Source organism: Lepus europaeus, chromosome 19, assembly GCF_033115175.1.
Source record: "Lepus europaeus isolate LE1 chromosome 19, mLepTim1.pri, whole genome shotgun sequence".
In the NCBI taxonomy this organism is placed as follows: domain Eukaryota; kingdom Metazoa; phylum Chordata; class Mammalia; order Lagomorpha; family Leporidae; genus Lepus; species Lepus europaeus.
In genome coordinates this window covers 44,810,435-44,826,800 of record NC_084845.1, presented here as the reverse complement: position 1 = coordinate 44,826,800, position 16,366 = coordinate 44,810,435, and the positions used below count along the sequence as shown (strand labels likewise).

At 59.9% G+C, this 16,366-nt stretch overlaps 1 protein-coding gene across 3 annotated transcripts in view; it reads left to right on the top strand.

The window, feature by feature from the left end:
- The window catches only part of KIFC3 (kinesin family member C3), a 34,977-nt gene that overhangs the window by 14,201 nt on the left and 4,410 nt on the right, over positions 1 to 16,366 (top strand). For 2 of the 3 annotated variants that reach the window (XM_062175866.1, XM_062175867.1), the window contains 9 exons: positions 160 to 362; positions 10,968 to 11,033; positions 11,439 to 11,603; positions 11,692 to 11,931; positions 12,342 to 12,515; positions 12,972 to 13,119; positions 13,295 to 13,425; positions 14,329 to 14,440; positions 16,039 to 16,220. In XM_062175866.1, the coding sequence (XP_062031850.1) occupies positions 160 to 362; positions 10,968 to 11,033; positions 11,439 to 11,603; positions 11,692 to 11,931; positions 12,342 to 12,515; positions 12,972 to 13,119; positions 13,295 to 13,425; positions 14,329 to 14,440; positions 16,039 to 16,220 (1,421 nt within the window). The remainder of the gene's footprint in view (positions 1 to 159; positions 363 to 10,967; positions 11,034 to 11,438; positions 11,604 to 11,691; positions 11,932 to 12,341; positions 12,516 to 12,971; positions 13,120 to 13,294; positions 13,426 to 14,328; positions 14,441 to 16,038; positions 16,221 to 16,366) is intronic. The other variant, XM_062175868.1, reaches the window with a different exon arrangement.

Sequence of the window (16,366 nt, the reverse complement as noted above, 5' to 3'; positions counted from 1 at the left end):
ACCTGGCTGACCCCTGCTGCCGCTGCCTGCAGCTCCCCCGGGTCCCCCAGGTCCTCTGCTTGCGTCCCCTGACGTCCCCGACAGCCTGCCCTGCCGTGAGGTCCTCCACCAGGCTGGGACCTCCGCCGCCCCCCTGACCAGCCACTACTTTGCTCGTAGGTGGGCGGCTCTTTGGCAGCGGGAGGTGCTCGAGCCTGTCGGGGTCGCCAGGGGCGGCCCCCGTTGTACACAGGATGGTGGAAGCCATGGCCCAGCTGCAGGAGGAGAAGGCCCAGCTGCAGGAGGAGCTGGTGGTCCTGCGGGAGAGGCTGGCCCTCCACGACAGCGACCAGCAAGTTGCAGCCGCCCAGCTGCAGAACCAGGTACCTGGGGAGGCTGGGCCAGGCAGAAGCCACTGCGCACCTGGGGAACAGGTCAGAGGCCATTGCTCAGGACAGCGGGGGCCTCCACTCTGGGCCTGGCGCCACACTAGAGGGTGAGGCGGGGCCATGCAGGGCCCTGGTGTGACCGTCTCAGTTCTGGGAGGCAGCAGGTGTTCGCGTCCTTGTCTGCGCTGGCTCCTGCCCCAGCTGAGCCGGGTGGGCCCTCTCAGGGGCACCCTTCTCGCCCTGTGTCTGCCTCTTATGCACTTCCCCGCTGCTTTGCCGGCTCCGGGCCTGTCTGCCCGCCGAGGGCCTCCTCGTGGCCAGCTCTGTCCCGCCGTCTGCTTGTGTGAACCTCTTTCGTGCTGGGTGGGTGGGGCCCTGCCCCGTGGAGGCTGCAGGCTTCAGGCAGAGGGTCATTTGTTCCGTGCACACACGTACGGTGAGGAGAGTGACGAGGGCGCAGGAGGGACACACGCACGCACACAACACACACACACACACACACACGGCGGTGAGGGCTTAGCCCCTGGGGAAAAGCAGTGCTGGCACTGAGACCAGCACAGAGCTGAGGGAAGTACATTCTGTGCTCAGGGAAAGCCAGTGCAAAGGGACCGTGGCAGCGGGAGAGCCGTGGCTCTGGGTGCTGTGGGCTTGGTCCAGGGCCCCCGGCAGAGTACACATCTGGCCCGAGGCGGGAGCTCAGCAGCAGTTCTGCCTTCCCCAGCCCGGCCCAGGTTAGGCAAGCCGGGCACTCCTCTTCCCAGACAGCTCTGCGCGTTCCTTCTTCCCCGAGCTTTGTTGAGATTCCGTTCATGCGCCGTAGATTCTGAGCCCTCTGGGACAGACAGCTCCCTGTTCGTGAGTGTGTACCCCTCCCCGCTCTGATTCCAACTCAGCTTAGTACCCCCCCCCCCCCCCCCCCCCCGCCAAAGACAGGTTCATGGTCAGTCCCTGTTCCCCTGCCCCCAGTCCCTGGCAACCCTTAACCCACTTGCTCTGTTTATGGGTTTTCCTTTTCCGAACATTTCCTGTAAATGAAGTCATAGTAACTTGTGGCCTTTTGTGACTTTAAGCAAATTAAAAAGCAAACGCTTCTTCCTCTAATTAGCACCACGAACTTTTTAGGAGGGAAGGTGGAGGTGAAGCAGCCCAGCTGCCCCGGCGCCTGTGGTCCCCAGCGCCGCAGCGGCCCTCAGGAGCCCCCTGCCCCAGCCTGTGCCCCCGATGACTTGGGAGTTCCCAGTGGTCCCCGGTCTCGGCTCAGGAGTTGTCTGTGAACGTTCTGACTGCCAGCTGTTTCCCGGGAATTTCTCAGGGGATGCCCTGAAGCTTCAGATCTCGGAGCTGCTCTCTGGAGGGTCTGGCCCTGCGCAAGTGCAACTGGAGCCAAGGTCAGAGTCTGACTTTGGCACCACTCACTGGCTCTGTGAGCCTGGGTGGTTATAATTAGCACTCTGTGCCTCTGTTTCTTTCTTTCTTTTTTTTAAATTTTTTTATTTTATTTGAAAGTCAGTTACACACAGAGAGAAGGAGAGGCAGAGAGAGAGAGAGAGGTCTTCCATCCGCTGGTTTTCTTCCCAGTTGGCTGCAACGGCCAGAGCTGCACTGATCCGAAGCCAGGAGCCAGGAGCTTCTTCCAGGTCTCCCACGTGGGTGCAGGGGCCCAAGCACTTGGGTCATCTTCCACTGATTTCCCAGGCCATAGCAGAGAGCTGGATTGGAAGTAGAGCAGCCAGGACTCAAACCAGCACCCATATGGGATCCTGGCGCTTCAGGCCAGGGCGTTAACCCGCTGCACCACAGCGCCAGCCCCGCCTCCATTTCCTCATCTGCGAAATGGGCTTAATAACAGTCCCTGGACGAGGTGGTCCCTGGTGAGTGCCCACCACCATCCGGGGTAGCGTTGCAGATTCGTGATGGTCTGAGCAGGAGTCCTACCCTGGCCCTGCCATCCGGAGCTGTAGGAAGTCACTTCTCCGAGCCTTCCTTTCCCAGTCTCTGATCTGGGGCTAAGCATTGCTTGTGGTGGGGAGCAGACCAGTTGTGAGAGTGGACAGAGAAGGGGGTGGCACACTGTAGGGTGCGGTGCCCAGCGGGGTCACTGCCGGGTGCTCTGTCTGACGGTCTGAATGTTGCTCCCCCAAGGAGAGCCCCCCACGGCGCCTCCACCTTGCTTTTCCTGGCCTCGGCCCCGGCCTGTCCAGACTCGCCTCTCCCCTCTGCCTGGCTGCTTTGCCTTGCAGATCCCGGTGTGTGTGTGTGGGGGGGCCCTGCCAGGATCAGCCAGACCTGAGTCAGTGCTGCGTCCGCCACTCAGCAGTCACGTGACCACTCGAAGGTTGCTTAACCAAGGCTAACCCTCCGGAAGCTCGGACGGTGCGGATAATCACACCTGCCTGACGGGCCGTCGGAGCTGACTCAGCCGGTGCGGCTGCCGTCGCGGCTCTGGGGGGTTGTGGAGTCTCTGAGGCTGAGTCGGGGAGTCGGGGGCGGGGGGCGCGCTGTGTGCACTGGGAGCACTCAGGCCAGAGGGCTGCAGCCCTGGACCGTGCCCTGGCGGCCGTGCCTTCCTGCCTTCTTGGGGGGGGGGGGGTGGTCCCTGGAGCGAGGCCTCCAGGTTCCTCCCCGTGTTCCGTGCTGCCCAGACCGTGGCCCTCCCCACCTCCTCCCCTCCCACCTCTAGATAGAACCGTAAAAATCGCCCCTCAGGGCGGGCATCCGGCCTCATAGAGAGGACACCTGCGGCCCACATGGGAGTGCCTGGGCGCGATGCGCAGCTGCGGCTGCTGGCTCCTGCTTCCTGCTAACGCACACCCCCGGAGGCGGCAGCGACGGCGCCAGTGATTGGGTTCCTGTCACCTGTGTGGGAAACCAGGATCGTCTCTCTTTCTGCCTCGCAAATAAAATATTTTAAGAATTATTCTCAGAGGGCACAGACTGGAAAACTAGATCTTGCCCTTTAAAATGTATAATGTGGCCTTAAAAAAAGTTTCATTCATTCATTCATTTATTTGAAAGGCAGAATCACAGAGAGAGAGAGACAGAGAAAAAGAGAGAAAATCTTCCATCCACTGGTTCACTCCCCAGATGGCTACAACAGCCAGGGCTGGGCCAAAGCCAGGAGCCAGGAGCTTCTTCTGAGTCTCCCACATGAGTGCAGGAGCCCAAGCACCATCTCCCACTGCTTTCCCGGGCACATTAGCAGGGAGCTGGATCGGAAGTGGAGCAGCCAGGACCTGAACCGGAGCCCATGTGGGATGCCGGCATCGCAGGTGGCAGCTTTATCTGCTGCACCACAACACTGGCCCCTGCCTGCGTTTTTGTAAACCATCTTTTTAAAACAATTGGAGAATCCATGTAACACCAAACGTTCCATCTTAGCCACAGTGAAGCCTCAGCTGAGCGGCACTGAGGCGATTCACGCTCTTGTGCGACTCTCACCACCGTCCGGCTCCTCCCCCAGCCGTGACCCAAACTCTGTCCCCAGCCCTCCCTCCGCCCCCCAGCACAGCTCCATTCTACTTCCTGTGGCTCGGAACCTCCTCTGGGTCCAGCCTCCGGGTGGCATCCCACAGCGGTCGTCCTGACACCGGCTCATTCCCCCCGCCGGATCAGGGCTCCCTCATGGCGGCGGTGTCAGACTCTGCCCCCGCGGTGTGTCTCACCCGTCCACCCACCGACGGGATCCCAGACCCTTCGGCCCTTGCAGGTAGCAGTGCTGGGTACACTGGGGCAAGCTTGCGGTTCTCGTGAGCGCGTACCCGGCAGTGGGGTTGCTGGCCCGCGTGGTGACTCTGCTTTTCCTCTGTGAGGGAGCCACCGTATCGTGTCCCACAGCGGCTGCAGCGCCTTACGCTCCCCCGGCAGGGCAGGAGGGGCCCAGGCTCTCCACATCCTCACCAGCACCTGCTGTTGTGTTATTTCTTGAATTTCTTGTCACAGCCGTCCTAGTGGAGTTACCTTTGGAAATGTCACTTCCAGGTATTTCTCTCCAATTCCATGGGTTGCCATTTTTACTCTGTTGATAAACTCCTTTGTCATAAAAACATTTTCAATTCTGATGAAGTCCATCCTACCCATTTTTTTCTTTATCATCCGTGCTGTTGGTGTCATGCCCAAGAAATCTTCAAATCCAATGTCATGAAGTCTCTTCCTATGTTTTCTTTGAAGAGCTAAGAGTTTGACAGGGTCGCTGTCGGGTTTTGGTCTTGGATGTATTTGAGGTGAACAGTGTGTGTCGGCGAGGGTCAGGCTCCCACTTGGTTCTTTCGCACATGGATGCCCGGTTTTCCCAGCACTATTTGTGAGAAGACTCTTTGCTCGCTCGGATGATCTCAGCATCCTTGTTGAAAATCGCTTCGCTGTATCCGTGAGGGGTTACTCTTGGGCTCTGTATTCTATCCCATTGGCCTGTATGTTGGTTTTAATGGCAGCCCATGCTGTTTTGATGACAGTGGCTTTGTAGTAAGTTTTTTAAGCAGGAAGTGTGACGTCTCCACCTTTGTTCTTTTTCAAGATTGTTTTGGTTCTTTGATGCCCCTTGAAATTCCATATGAATTTTAGGATGGATTTTTCTACGTCTTCAGAAGCCGTTGTTGGGCTTTTGATAGGGACTGCAGTGGACCTATGGAGTGCTTTTGGTGCTATTGACATCTCAGTAATCCATGAACACGGGATGCCTTTCCATCTGTTGGTGTCTTCTTTATCCCTTTCAGCAACATTTTGTGGTTTTCAGTGTAAAAGTCTTTTACATCCTTTTGTGCTATTTTGTTCCTTTTAATGCTGTCATAAATGGGATCATGGTCTTAATTTCCTTTCGGGGTGGTTCTTTGCTAGTTACAGAAATGCAGTGGATTTTTGTGTGTTTTTGTATCTTGCACATTTGCTGAATTTGGCTATTAGTCTTAATTGGCCTGATTTGTAAAATCAAATTAGTTGCCTACCTTTAAATTTTTAAAATTTATTTATTTGGAAAGCAGAGCTGCAGAGCAAGAAGGAGAGACAGACAGACAGACAGACAGACACACACACACAGAGAGAGAGAGAGAGAGAGAGAGAGAGAGAGAGAGAGAACGAGTGAGTGAGAGAGAAGTCTTCCATCTGTTGGTTCACTCCCCAAATGGCCAGGATAGTCAGGGCTAGGACAGGCTGAAGCCGGGACCACGGAATTCCATCCAGGTCTCCCACATGCTTGGCAGGGGCCTGATTATTTGGGCCATCATCTGTTGCATTCTCGGGTACATTAGCAAGCAGCTGGATCAGAAGTGGAACAGCCAGGACTCAAACTGGCGCGGCTTCCAGGGACTCTAAAGTGGGATGCAGACATCCTAGTCAGCATCCTAACCACTGTGCCAAATGCCTGCCCCAGTTGCCAACATTTAAATATTAGTGAAGGTCACATAAAAAGCTGGGCTTTGTGGTCAGCATTGTGGCACAGTGGGTTAAACCATTGCCTGTGACACCAGCAGCCCACCTCCTCCACTTCAGTCCAGCTTCCTGATAATGTACCTAGGAACGCAGCAGAAGATGGCCCAAGTACTTGGGTTCCACCACCCATGTGGGACACCCGGATGGAGTTCCAGGCTCCTGGCTTTGGCCTGGCTGAGACTTGGCTGTTGCAGCCATTTGGGGAGTGAGCCAGCAGATGGATAATCTCTCTCTCTCTCTCTCTGTCCTCTGTCTCTTCCTTTCTATGTCTTTCCCTGTCTGTTGCTCTGCCTTTCAAACAAATAATTATTTTAAAAAAATCTGGACTCCCTTTGTGCACTAAGATGCTGGGAGAGGTGGTCTTTGGGGCCAACTCTCTCCCCAGCACCTGCTGTCTAGAGTGCTGTAGCAGCTCCCACCCTGGGCAGAGTGAGCTTCCCTCAGTATGCCCCGGCGCCACCACCCTGCCCGCCTTGCACCCTGCTTACCACCTCGCCCATAGATACTACTCTGCTTGGTGGTCCTGGGCACACAGCATTCATCCTACGTGCGTTTACTGCACACCTACTATGTGCCAGCCACTGTCGTATGGCCCTGAGCACCACGGACAGCTCCCTGCCGTCCCGGGCCCTTCATTCCAGCAGTAGGACCCACTGAGCGCTGGGCCCCGTCCCGAGTACATCACCTGTGTCATCCCATTCAGTCCTCACAATAAGGTAGATGAGGAAACCAAAAGGCACTGAGAGGTTAAGTGGCTTGTTCAAGGTCACTGCAGGGAGGGCCGTGTCTCCAGGGGAACCCCGGGCAGCCTGGCTCAAGATCCCTGCTCGCGGTGCAGTGAAGACTTGGCCGAGGAGGTGGTGTGGACACAGCCAGGACCAGGCCTGCTGGGAGCCGGAGCGTTGGGGGGACGGGGCGGGGTGGCTCCCAGGGGGCGCTCCTGAGGCCTTCGGGGCTCAGCAGCTCCTCCACAGAGGGGGGTGGGGGTGGTGGGCAGAGTGCCCGTCTTTCCTGGGAAGACGGCTGAGGACCCTGCCGCCAGGCTCTGTGGGTGGTAGGGCCTTAATCAGCGGGTTATTTGCCATGATAAGAGGCTGCCCGCCCCTGGGCAGACGGCTGAGAACACACAGAGCGAGCGCCCGCCGCGCCCTCTGCTGAGTTGGCTCTGCCCCACGCCGACAGCCGCTCCTTCTCCCCGCACCCCCACTCCCCGCTGAGCCGGCAGGGCTGAGGCCCCATCCCACGACTGGCTTTTTTGGGCTGTGGAGGAGGGTGGGCTTGGGTGGGGGTACCAGCCAGCTCGCCCCTCCAGGGCCCTGGGGCACAGGCTGCACGCCCCAGTCCTGCTCCTGGGCTCCGGAATGGCTGTCCCGCCAAGCAGTCAGTGAGCAGCCACCGGGTTCTGGCCCCTCCCACCTCAGGCTGACGCCCACAGTGGGTGTCGGAGCGCCTTCAGGGCTCCCTGGGCCCCCGGAAGCAGACCGCACTGATGAAGTCGAGGATCCTTCTCCTGGGCCAGGCCGCCCATGGGTGCCCCTGCTCTGCCGCTCGCCTCCCGGGACAAGCCCGGGGATGGCTTAGCGTCCTGTAACTCTGCCCTGGGGTCTTCTACCGCTCTCCCCTAAACCTGCGCTGTTCCAGCCGCTTCCTGTCGGGTGTCCCTGGGAGAGCCCAGCCAGGGCCCAGGAGCACCCAGGTTCTATCTGTGACGCAAGGAGGGAGCAGGCAGGCGGCGGCCGGCAGTGGCACTGGGAAGCCCCATTTTCACTGCCCTGGCATCTGATCCTGGGCAGGGCTGGGCGCTGCAGAGAGCTGCAGTCGGAGCGTGGCTGGTGCAGCCGAGGCAGCCGCCTCTCGGGGGAGGAGTGGGCTTGGGGGCCGCTGACCCCGTCAGAGGAAGTGCACCCACTTACTTCAGTCAGTGTACAAGAGGAACACACACATCTTTTCTTATGTGTATGTGCTTGTAGTTTTTATTTTAGAGATTTACTTATTTGAAAGGCATAGTGATGGGTGGGGTGTGGGGGGAGAGAGAGGGAGAGAGAAACAGAGAGGACTTCCATCCACTAGCTTACTCCCCAAATGGCCACAGTAGCTGGGGCTGCACTAAGCTGAAGCCAGGAGCCTGGCATGTGGGTGGCAGGGGCCTAAGCACCTGAGCCATTCTCTGCTGCCTTCCCAGACACACTAGCTGGGACTTGAACCAGAGCTCCCACACGGGATGCCTGCACAAGTAGTGGCCCAACCTGCCACCCCACAATGCCAGCCCCAAGGAACATATATGCTCTGAGACTTAGAAATTCTGGAAAGAACGAAGAATTTGCCAGCCGTAATTCTACAACCCAGAGCTCCTCCGCCTCTGTACCGCACAGGCAGTTTTTTCCAGGTTGTTCTTTGACTTGGTGTGTCGATGGGCCTTTCCCCATGCCACTGAGAACTCTTGGTGAACATAGTTGTAATGACTGCATAACAGCCCAAGAAGCAGATTCTCATACATCGCTTAACTTAGCTAACTACTCCCCTGATGGTGAGTATCCAGTGTATTCCCAGTTGGACGCTAGGGGGCGCCAGGAAGAGGACTTATGGGTTGCAAGCAGAGAAATGGAAATAGCTTTGCTCTCTGCTGGTCGGTGACACCGTGTCTCATCAGGAATGGACCCGTGGAGGTGGCGACAGACACAGCCTACGTGGGCCCAGCCTTTAGGTCCCCTGCTTGTCCACCAGGAGGCATTGTGCCTCCCAGCCCCTCAGCGGAATCTTGTGTCTTGGAACTACCCCCCCCCCCAACCCTCCCCTGCAACTAAACCACAAGTGAGCCGTGCTGGGGCCACTTTTTTTTTTAATGAGAAATTTTCATCTATCATTTTTTTGACAGGCAGAATTAGTGAGAGAGAGAGAGAGAAAGGTCTTCCTTCCATTGGTTCACCCCCAAATGGCCGCTACGGCCGGTGCACTACACTGATCCGAAGCCAGGAGCCAGGTGTTTCCTCCTGGTCTCCAATGTGGGTGCAGGGCCCGAGGACTTGGGCCATCCTCCACTGCCTTCCCGGGCCACAGCAGAGAGCTGGACTGGGCAGGAGAAGCCGGAACTAGAACCGGTACCCATATGGGATGCCGGCGCCACAGGTGGAGGATTGACCCACTGCGCCATGGCGCCGGCCCCTTATCATTTGTTTTCATTGTGAGTGAAAGGCTGGGAGACAGAGAAAGATCTTTCTGCTAGTTTATTCCCCAAATGTCCACAACAGCTGGGGCTGGGCCAGGCCAAAGTCAGGAGCCAGAAATTCAGTGCAGGTCTCTCATGCGGGTGGTGGGGACTGGGACTTGAGCCCTCACGTGCTGCCACTGAAGGTGCATATTAGCAGGGAGCTGGGTGGGACGCTGAGCCGGGACACTCTGACACGGGCGCAGGTGTCCCACGCGGCATCTGTCAAACTCTGGCCCCCAAGCTCGCTTTCTCTCAGAGGTAGGGACGGGTGCCACGGGTCATCTCCCTCCTGCCTGTTCAGAGAAGCAGGGGCCTGACCCCTGTGGTCACACTGTCCTCTCCCGCCCCCGGAGACACTGACCCCACAGCTGAGAGTGGCCCACAGACTGCCATTGGATGGCGTCGCGGCCATGTTAAGCAGGGAGATCTTCACACGCACACCCACACCCTGAAATCAAATATCAGGCCGCTCTGCACAGATAAGTCTGGCACACGTTGTGGCGCCCCCTGGTGGGTCTCAGCATCCAGTCCCGTAGAGCCCCTCGTCTGCCTGGGCCCTCGGCAGTGGCCGGCGCCACCTGTTGCATTTGCCAGCTGCTCATTACTATAGCGAAGCGTTTAGGGCTGGCTAACTTGAGGAGAGAAGAGGTTGATATTGGAAATTGTATTTATTTGAAAAGCAAAATTACAAACAGAGAAAGACATCTCCTATCTGTTGGTTCATTCCCCAAACAGTCCGAACCCAGGAACACGGGTGCAGGGGCCCAAGCACGTAGACCTTTTTCCGCTTCTTTCTCAGGTGCAGGGAACTGGGTTGGAAGTCGATCAGCCAGGACTCGAACTGGTGCCCATGACGGCGCTGCAGACAGCATCTTTTTTTTTTTTTTTAAGATTTATTTATTTATTTGAAAAGCAGAGTTGCAGAGGGGCAGAAGTAGAATCAGAGAGAGAGAGAGGGAAGGAGAGAGAGAGAGAGATGTCCTCCATCTGCTGGCCCACTCCCAAATGGTCGCAACAGCTGGGGCTGGGGCGTATGAGACCCACAGACAGCGTCTTAACCCATTGTGCTGAGTGCTGGCCCCAGGAAAAAGGTTTAGTTTGCTTCTTGCTGACAGAGCAGAGTGTCGCATGGCGAGAGACAGGGAGCCTGTGAGGCCGTCTATAGGTGGTGGTCCCCCCTGCCCCGCCCATAAAGCCACAAGGATTCGACCTTGAGGCCCTGCCCCAGTGTCCTAACCCAGTCTCATCACTTTCCAAAGACTCTGCCTCTGCACACCGCAGTCAGAGCAAGCTCACGCTTCTCACTGCTGTTAGCGTCCGCCTCGTGGAGTTTCGGGGGGAAATCATATTCAAACAACGGCCCTGGTGGCCGTGAGAACCCAGTGCCTCCACACCAGCTTGTGTACTCGTCCTGAGCCATCACACAGAGGTCCTGCAACTCACTGCACCTTTTCCAAGGGGAAGTATGGACGTCACAGAATGTTCTGGAACAAAAGCCCCAAACATGCCGGCTGAATGCTGGTGCCAGAGCCTTTGTGTGTCTGGGTTATTTCCCGAGGAGACGCTCCTGGGGGCGGGCTGATGTGAGGCCAGAGTCAGGGCCCTTTGGGAAGGGGACAACTTCAGGGACGAGGGTGCTGCCCGAGATCCGTGCTCCGTGGGGACGGGGGGGGGGGGCTCCCCTCTGCCAGGCCCTGGATGAGCCAGGTCCTCTCTCCTACAGGAAACCGCTCAAAGTCTAAGATTCCCAGGGCTGGGCCAGGATAGATCCAGGGCCTCTTACTAAGAAAGAAAATATACAATTGCCTAGGCAAAGGACCTGGGAGGGGACCCGAGTCCCGAAGAGCTACGGCTGGCTCGGTGCACAGTGGGCAGCCGGAGGTGCCCGAGGCTTGAACACAGGGAGGCCCCAGGCTGTGGGCTGGAGGGGAGGACCAAGGCCCTGTGACCCTGGCTTTTCCCTGCAGGTGGAAAACCTGAAGGAGAAGCTCATCAGCCAGGCCCAGGAAGTGAGCCGACTTCGATCAGAGCTGGTGAGGCTCCGGGGCGCCCCCTGGGGGCGGGGAGCTGCCCCATCCTCTCCCCATCAAAAACGCATCGGGAACGCAGGCTCAGCTGCTAGTCCTCGGGGGTCATGTGGTTCCTGCAGGGAGGGGAGCGGATTGCTCGCTGACATAAAATAGGAGTGTGAACCCTGTGCATAAATATGACTTCTCGGCACTTTCACACTCGGGAAACTAGGCCAGGTGGGGGGCGGGGCAGGAGGCCCCTCCTGGCCGCCTCTCTCCCTCTCTGCCACCTGTCTCTGGGTTTCTCCCAGTGTCCTGCTCTCTCACGTTTCTCCTTTTTCTTTCCCCCTCCATCCTGGGCCCTTGCGTGCTGTCTGTCCGCCCCTCTGCCCCCTCCACATGCCTCCCCTGGGCCCCGGCCCTCCGCAGGGAGGCACCGACTTGGAGAAGCTGCGGGACCGGCTGACGGTGGAGAATGAGCGGCTGAGGCAGGAGCTGCGGCGCTGTGAGGCCGAGCTGCAGGGGCTGCGGGCACAGCCGGCCGTGGCGGCGGCGGCGGCACCGGCGCCCTGCTCGGGCTGCGAGCACAGCCAGGTGAGCCGGCCCCACACCCTGGCCCCGCTCGGTCCCGGAGGGTCCGGCTCCTCCTCACTGCCCCTCACGGCGGCCCGCGCCCCCGCAGGAGAGCGCCCAGCTCCGGGACAAGCTGTCCCAGCTGCAGCTGGAGGTGGCGGAGAACAAAGGCGTGCTGTCCGAGCTGAACCTGGAGGTGCAGCAGAAGACGGACCGGCTGGCCGAGGTGGAGCTGCGCCTCAAGGACTGCCTGGCCGAGAAGGCGCAGGAGGAGGAGCGGCTCAGCCGGCGCCTGCGCGACAGCCACGAGACCATCGCCAGCCTGCGGGCCCAGTCCCCGCCTGTCAAGGTGAGCCTCACCTGCGCCTCGGCCCAGGGCAGGGCCGGCTGGAGAGGGGCGCGGCGTGGGGACACAACAGGTGTGGGTATTTAATGGACTCGGTCCCGTGCTGCGCTGGGCCTTGCCCCTTTCTGCGGGTGGCCAGGGCCAGGGCCGGAGAAAGTGTCCACACCCAGTGCTCCGGGTGCCCGCGTGTGCCCTCTGGGTTCTGCCCTTCTCCTCTGTTCCAAGCCCAGGTGGGATTCACAGCTGAGCTCGTAGCAGGCTCTCATTAAAATGAGAAGATTCCAGTGCGTTCTGGAAAGCTAGGACCCCAAGCTGCTCTAGCTTTTTTCCCCCGGGGCTCTTGATGGGGCCCCTCGAGGCTCCCCTCCCCTGGCCACCTCCCAGGGCCCCACACGCCTGCCCTGGCCTTGCAGTATGTCATCAAGACGGTGGAGGTGGAGTCGCCCAAGACCAGGCAGGCGCTCAGCGAGTCCCAGGCCCGGAACCAGCACCTGCAGGAGCAGGTGGCCATGCAGCGGCAGGTGCTGAAGGAGATGGAGCAGCAGCTGCAGAGCTCGCACCAGCTGACCACGCAGCTCCGTGCACAGGTGGGCGGGGGCTGGGACGCGCAGTGGCTAAGCATGTCGGGACGGGCCAGTGCCTCCTCTACCTCCTGACCCCGTGACCAAGGGCAAGGTTTGTCTGTTTCCTCATCTGTAATGCGCTCTGCTCCCAGAGCCCACGGTGGGGACACGACCAGCAGAGGCTCAGGCCAGGTGTGCTCCATAAGCACCACGGGGCTTTTGTCAGTATCGGAGCCCCAGGGCCCAGCTCAGGCGGTGCTGGGGCCCATGGCGGGGGTGGGGGGTGGGCGGTGGTGGCAGCTACATGAAGTTCGCAGCCCTGTGCCCAGGACAGAGAAGCCGGTTGACCCTGCTACCCAGTGTGCTTGTGCGGGAGGAGGGGGGTGGTGTTGGCGAGGGGCAGGGCTCCCCTCCCGTACCTCCCCCCCCCCCCCCCCCCCCATTGCACGGCCCTGAGCCTCCTCGTGGCCTGGCCGCCAGATTGCCATGTACGAGGCGGAGCTGGAGCGGGCGCACGGGCAGATGCTGGAGGAGATGCAGTCCCTGGAGGAGGACAAGAACCGGGCCATCGAGGAGGCCTTTGCCAGAGCCCAGGTGGAAATGAAGGCCGTGCACGAGAACCTGGCAGGTGAGGCGGTCCTGCCCGCCCCCGACCTCGCCGCGGCCCCTCCCACCACACCCAAGTCCTGCCCGCCCCCAACCCCGCCGTGGCCACTTCCACGCTGCCCGAGCCCTGCCCACTGCCCCCCACTGCACCGCGGCCCTCCCACCCCGCCCGCCTCACTCCCCTCGCGTCCACACAGGCGTCCGGACCAACCTCCTGACGCTGCAGCCGGCGCTGCGGACTCTCACCAACGACTACAACGGGCTCAAGCGGCAGGTGCGCGGCTTCCCCCTGCTGCTGCAGGAGGCCCTCCGGAGTGTCAAGGCTGAAGTGAGTGCCGGGGCTGGGTCAGGGGCTGGGAGAGGCCCTGGGGCCTTGGGGCAGGCGCAGCATCCACCCGGGACCCGGTTCCCGAATTCACAGACACTTCCGCAGCTCCCACACGCTGGCCGTGGCCAGCTATCTGACTGCCTGCTGTTCTGTTCTACACGTGTGACCGTGACCTACCGCTTGTTCTCACGTGTGCTAGGTTTCACTTTGAAAGCTGGACTTACAGGGTGGGAATAGCCCACGTGCAAGCCCTTGGCTCCCTGAAATCGCCCGCCAGGGCTCTGCAGAGACTCCTACACTGCGGGTTCTTCCATAAGCAGTGCTGAGCGGTGCACAGCTCGGGGAAAGTCAAAGCCTGCGGCAGGTGCCGAGGAGAGGCTGGGCTCCCCGTGCGCCCCGCAGCCACCCATGTTGAGCCCGTTGGTGTCTGCGTCTCCCTTCATAATAACAAAGGAGGACACGCGGGGTTTGGGCTTCCGCATCTCTTTCTCCCTCTGAAGTTACCTGGGAGACCTGAACTCTACCACCTCGTAGACTCGCGTTCGGTGGTGTCAGCCCCACGCTGCAGGTGAGGGAGCTGGGGCCGTTGTCTCAGGCGCCCCAGCTGTGCAGCTGGAGCTGGGATTTGTGCCCAGTTGAACGCTGTTGCCATCGGGTGCTGGTGCTGCACCCTGCACAGGGCAGGGTAACTGGGAAGCAGTGGCTCAGTTTCTTCACCTGTAAAGTGGGATGGTAGTGGCACCGCCACGCCAAGAGGTCACTGGAAAAAGGTGACATAGGACAGCGCGTGTCAGACCCTCAGCCCACGGCGGGAGGCAGGGTGCACCCCTGGTGGGTGGGTGGCAGGGCGAGCCAAGCCGGGGAGCTGGCCCCCGACAGCCGTGCCCGTGCCCCCGCCCCCAGATCGGCCAGGCCATCGAGGAGGTCAACAGCAACAACCAGGAGCTGCTGCGCAAGTACCGCCGGGAGCTGCAGCTGCGCAAGAAGTGCCACAACGAGCTCGTGCGGCTGAAAGGTGACTGTGACCGCCAGGTGGGCCGGGCTGGGCCGGGCCGGGCAGCACGGCGCTGCCCCACGGAGGAGCTAGACCAGGACACGGAGCCGCAGAGTGGTCGGGGAACGTGCTCCAGGCCGTGTGGCCGGAGAACGGTCTGCCTCGGGCGTGAGCAGCGCTGAAGCCCCCGCCCAGCGCCCGCAGCTGTTCACTCCCCGGGCCCCGGGTGGTGGCAGCTGGGTTGCCACTTGTTCTCACCCGGGGCCTGCACAGAAGCCTAGGTGCTGTGTGCCAGGTGCTGCCACCCCAGAGGTGCCGCCTCTGCCCTCATGGTGCTCGCCTTGGCTGGGAGAATGGACAGTGACCGTCACCCAGAGGACCCTAACTGTGTTCCCTTACGAGAGCCGGGAGGCGCTCTGACAGCCCCTGGTATGGGACAGATGACGGTGTGTAGGGGCTCCTGGAGGAGGCAGAGCTGTAACTGACACGTGGCCTGTGAGCTGGACGGGGACTAAGAGGGGAGGGAAGGGGGGGCCGTGTTGGGCGGTGGGGGAGGGTGCTGGGATTCCACGAGTGGGTTGGAAGCAAGGGGTGCGTGACCAGCTCATGCTGCCAGACACCCTTGGGCTGCCCTAGTGTCTCTGCCCAGCTGTCTGCCTGCCTCCTGGACTGATGGCCGAGTCCTTCTAGAATGACCGGAAAAGGTCCTTGGCTCATCAAGGCTCAAGCTGCTCGTTGAGGGGTGAGGAAGCCAAAGTCCAGAGGGCCAGGCCTCGTCTCGCTCGGGCTCGGGCGGTGCCGGAGCCCCACCAGCGGCCTTTCCTCCCAGCCCCAAGGCAGAGCCCCCAGGGCTGCATTGCTCAAACACACGCCGCAGTGCAGGGGACGAATGTCAGCCCTGGGAGAGGGGGCTCCTGGACCACTCTGCTTCCTGGAACACCAGAGGGTACTAGTGCGAAGGCCATGTAGTTTATTTTATTTTTCAAAGATTGATTTATTTGAAAGGTAGAGTTAGAGACAGAAAGAGAGAGGTCTTCCATCTGCTGGTTCACTCTCCAAGTGGCTGCAACGGCTGCAGCTGGGCCGATTCAAAGTCAGGAGCTAGGAGCTACTTCGGGGTCTCCCACAGGGGTGCAGGGGCCCAAGGACTTGGACCATCTTCTGCTTTCCTAGACTATTAGCGGGGAGCTGGATTGGAAATGGAGTAGCCGTGACTCGAACTGGTACCCATACAGCTTTATCCAATACACCCCAGCACCATCCCTGCCTTTGTACTTTTTAAAGATTTATTTGAAATGCAGGGAGAAGAGAAACAAAAAGACCCTCTCTCCACTGGTTCACTCTCCAGATGGCTGCAACAGCCAGGGCTGGGCCAGGCTGAAGCCAGGAGCTTACAGCTCCAGGTGCAGGGGCCCAAGCACTTGGGCCATCCTCTGCTGCTTTCCCAGGTGCATTAGCAGAGAGCTGGGTCAGAAGTGGAGCAGCTGGCACTCAAACCAGTGCCCACATGGGTGCCAGCATTGCACGCAGAGGCTTAGCCCAACTGCACCAAGATGCCAGCCTTGGCAGTCTGCTCTAGACCCGGCCTGGGCCCTTCTCTCCACCCCCAACCAACTCAGGGAACATCCGGGTGATTGCTCGTGTCCGGCCAGTCACTAAAGAGGATGGGGAAGGCCCGGAGGCGACCAACGCAGTGACCTTCGACCCTGATGACGACTCCATCATCCACCTGCTGCACAAGGGCAAGCCCGTGTCCTTTGAGCTGGACAAGGTCTTCTCGCCGTGGGCCTCGCAGCAGGACGTGAGTGCAGCCCAGAGGGACAGACAGACTCAAGGGGAGAGCCAGACGGAAGGCGGTGGAAGAGGTGGGGATGAGTGAGAAGCAAAGACTGAGGGCCTCAGAAGCCTCCCGTGGGAAGGGCTGGGTTGCATGCAGCCCACCCTACC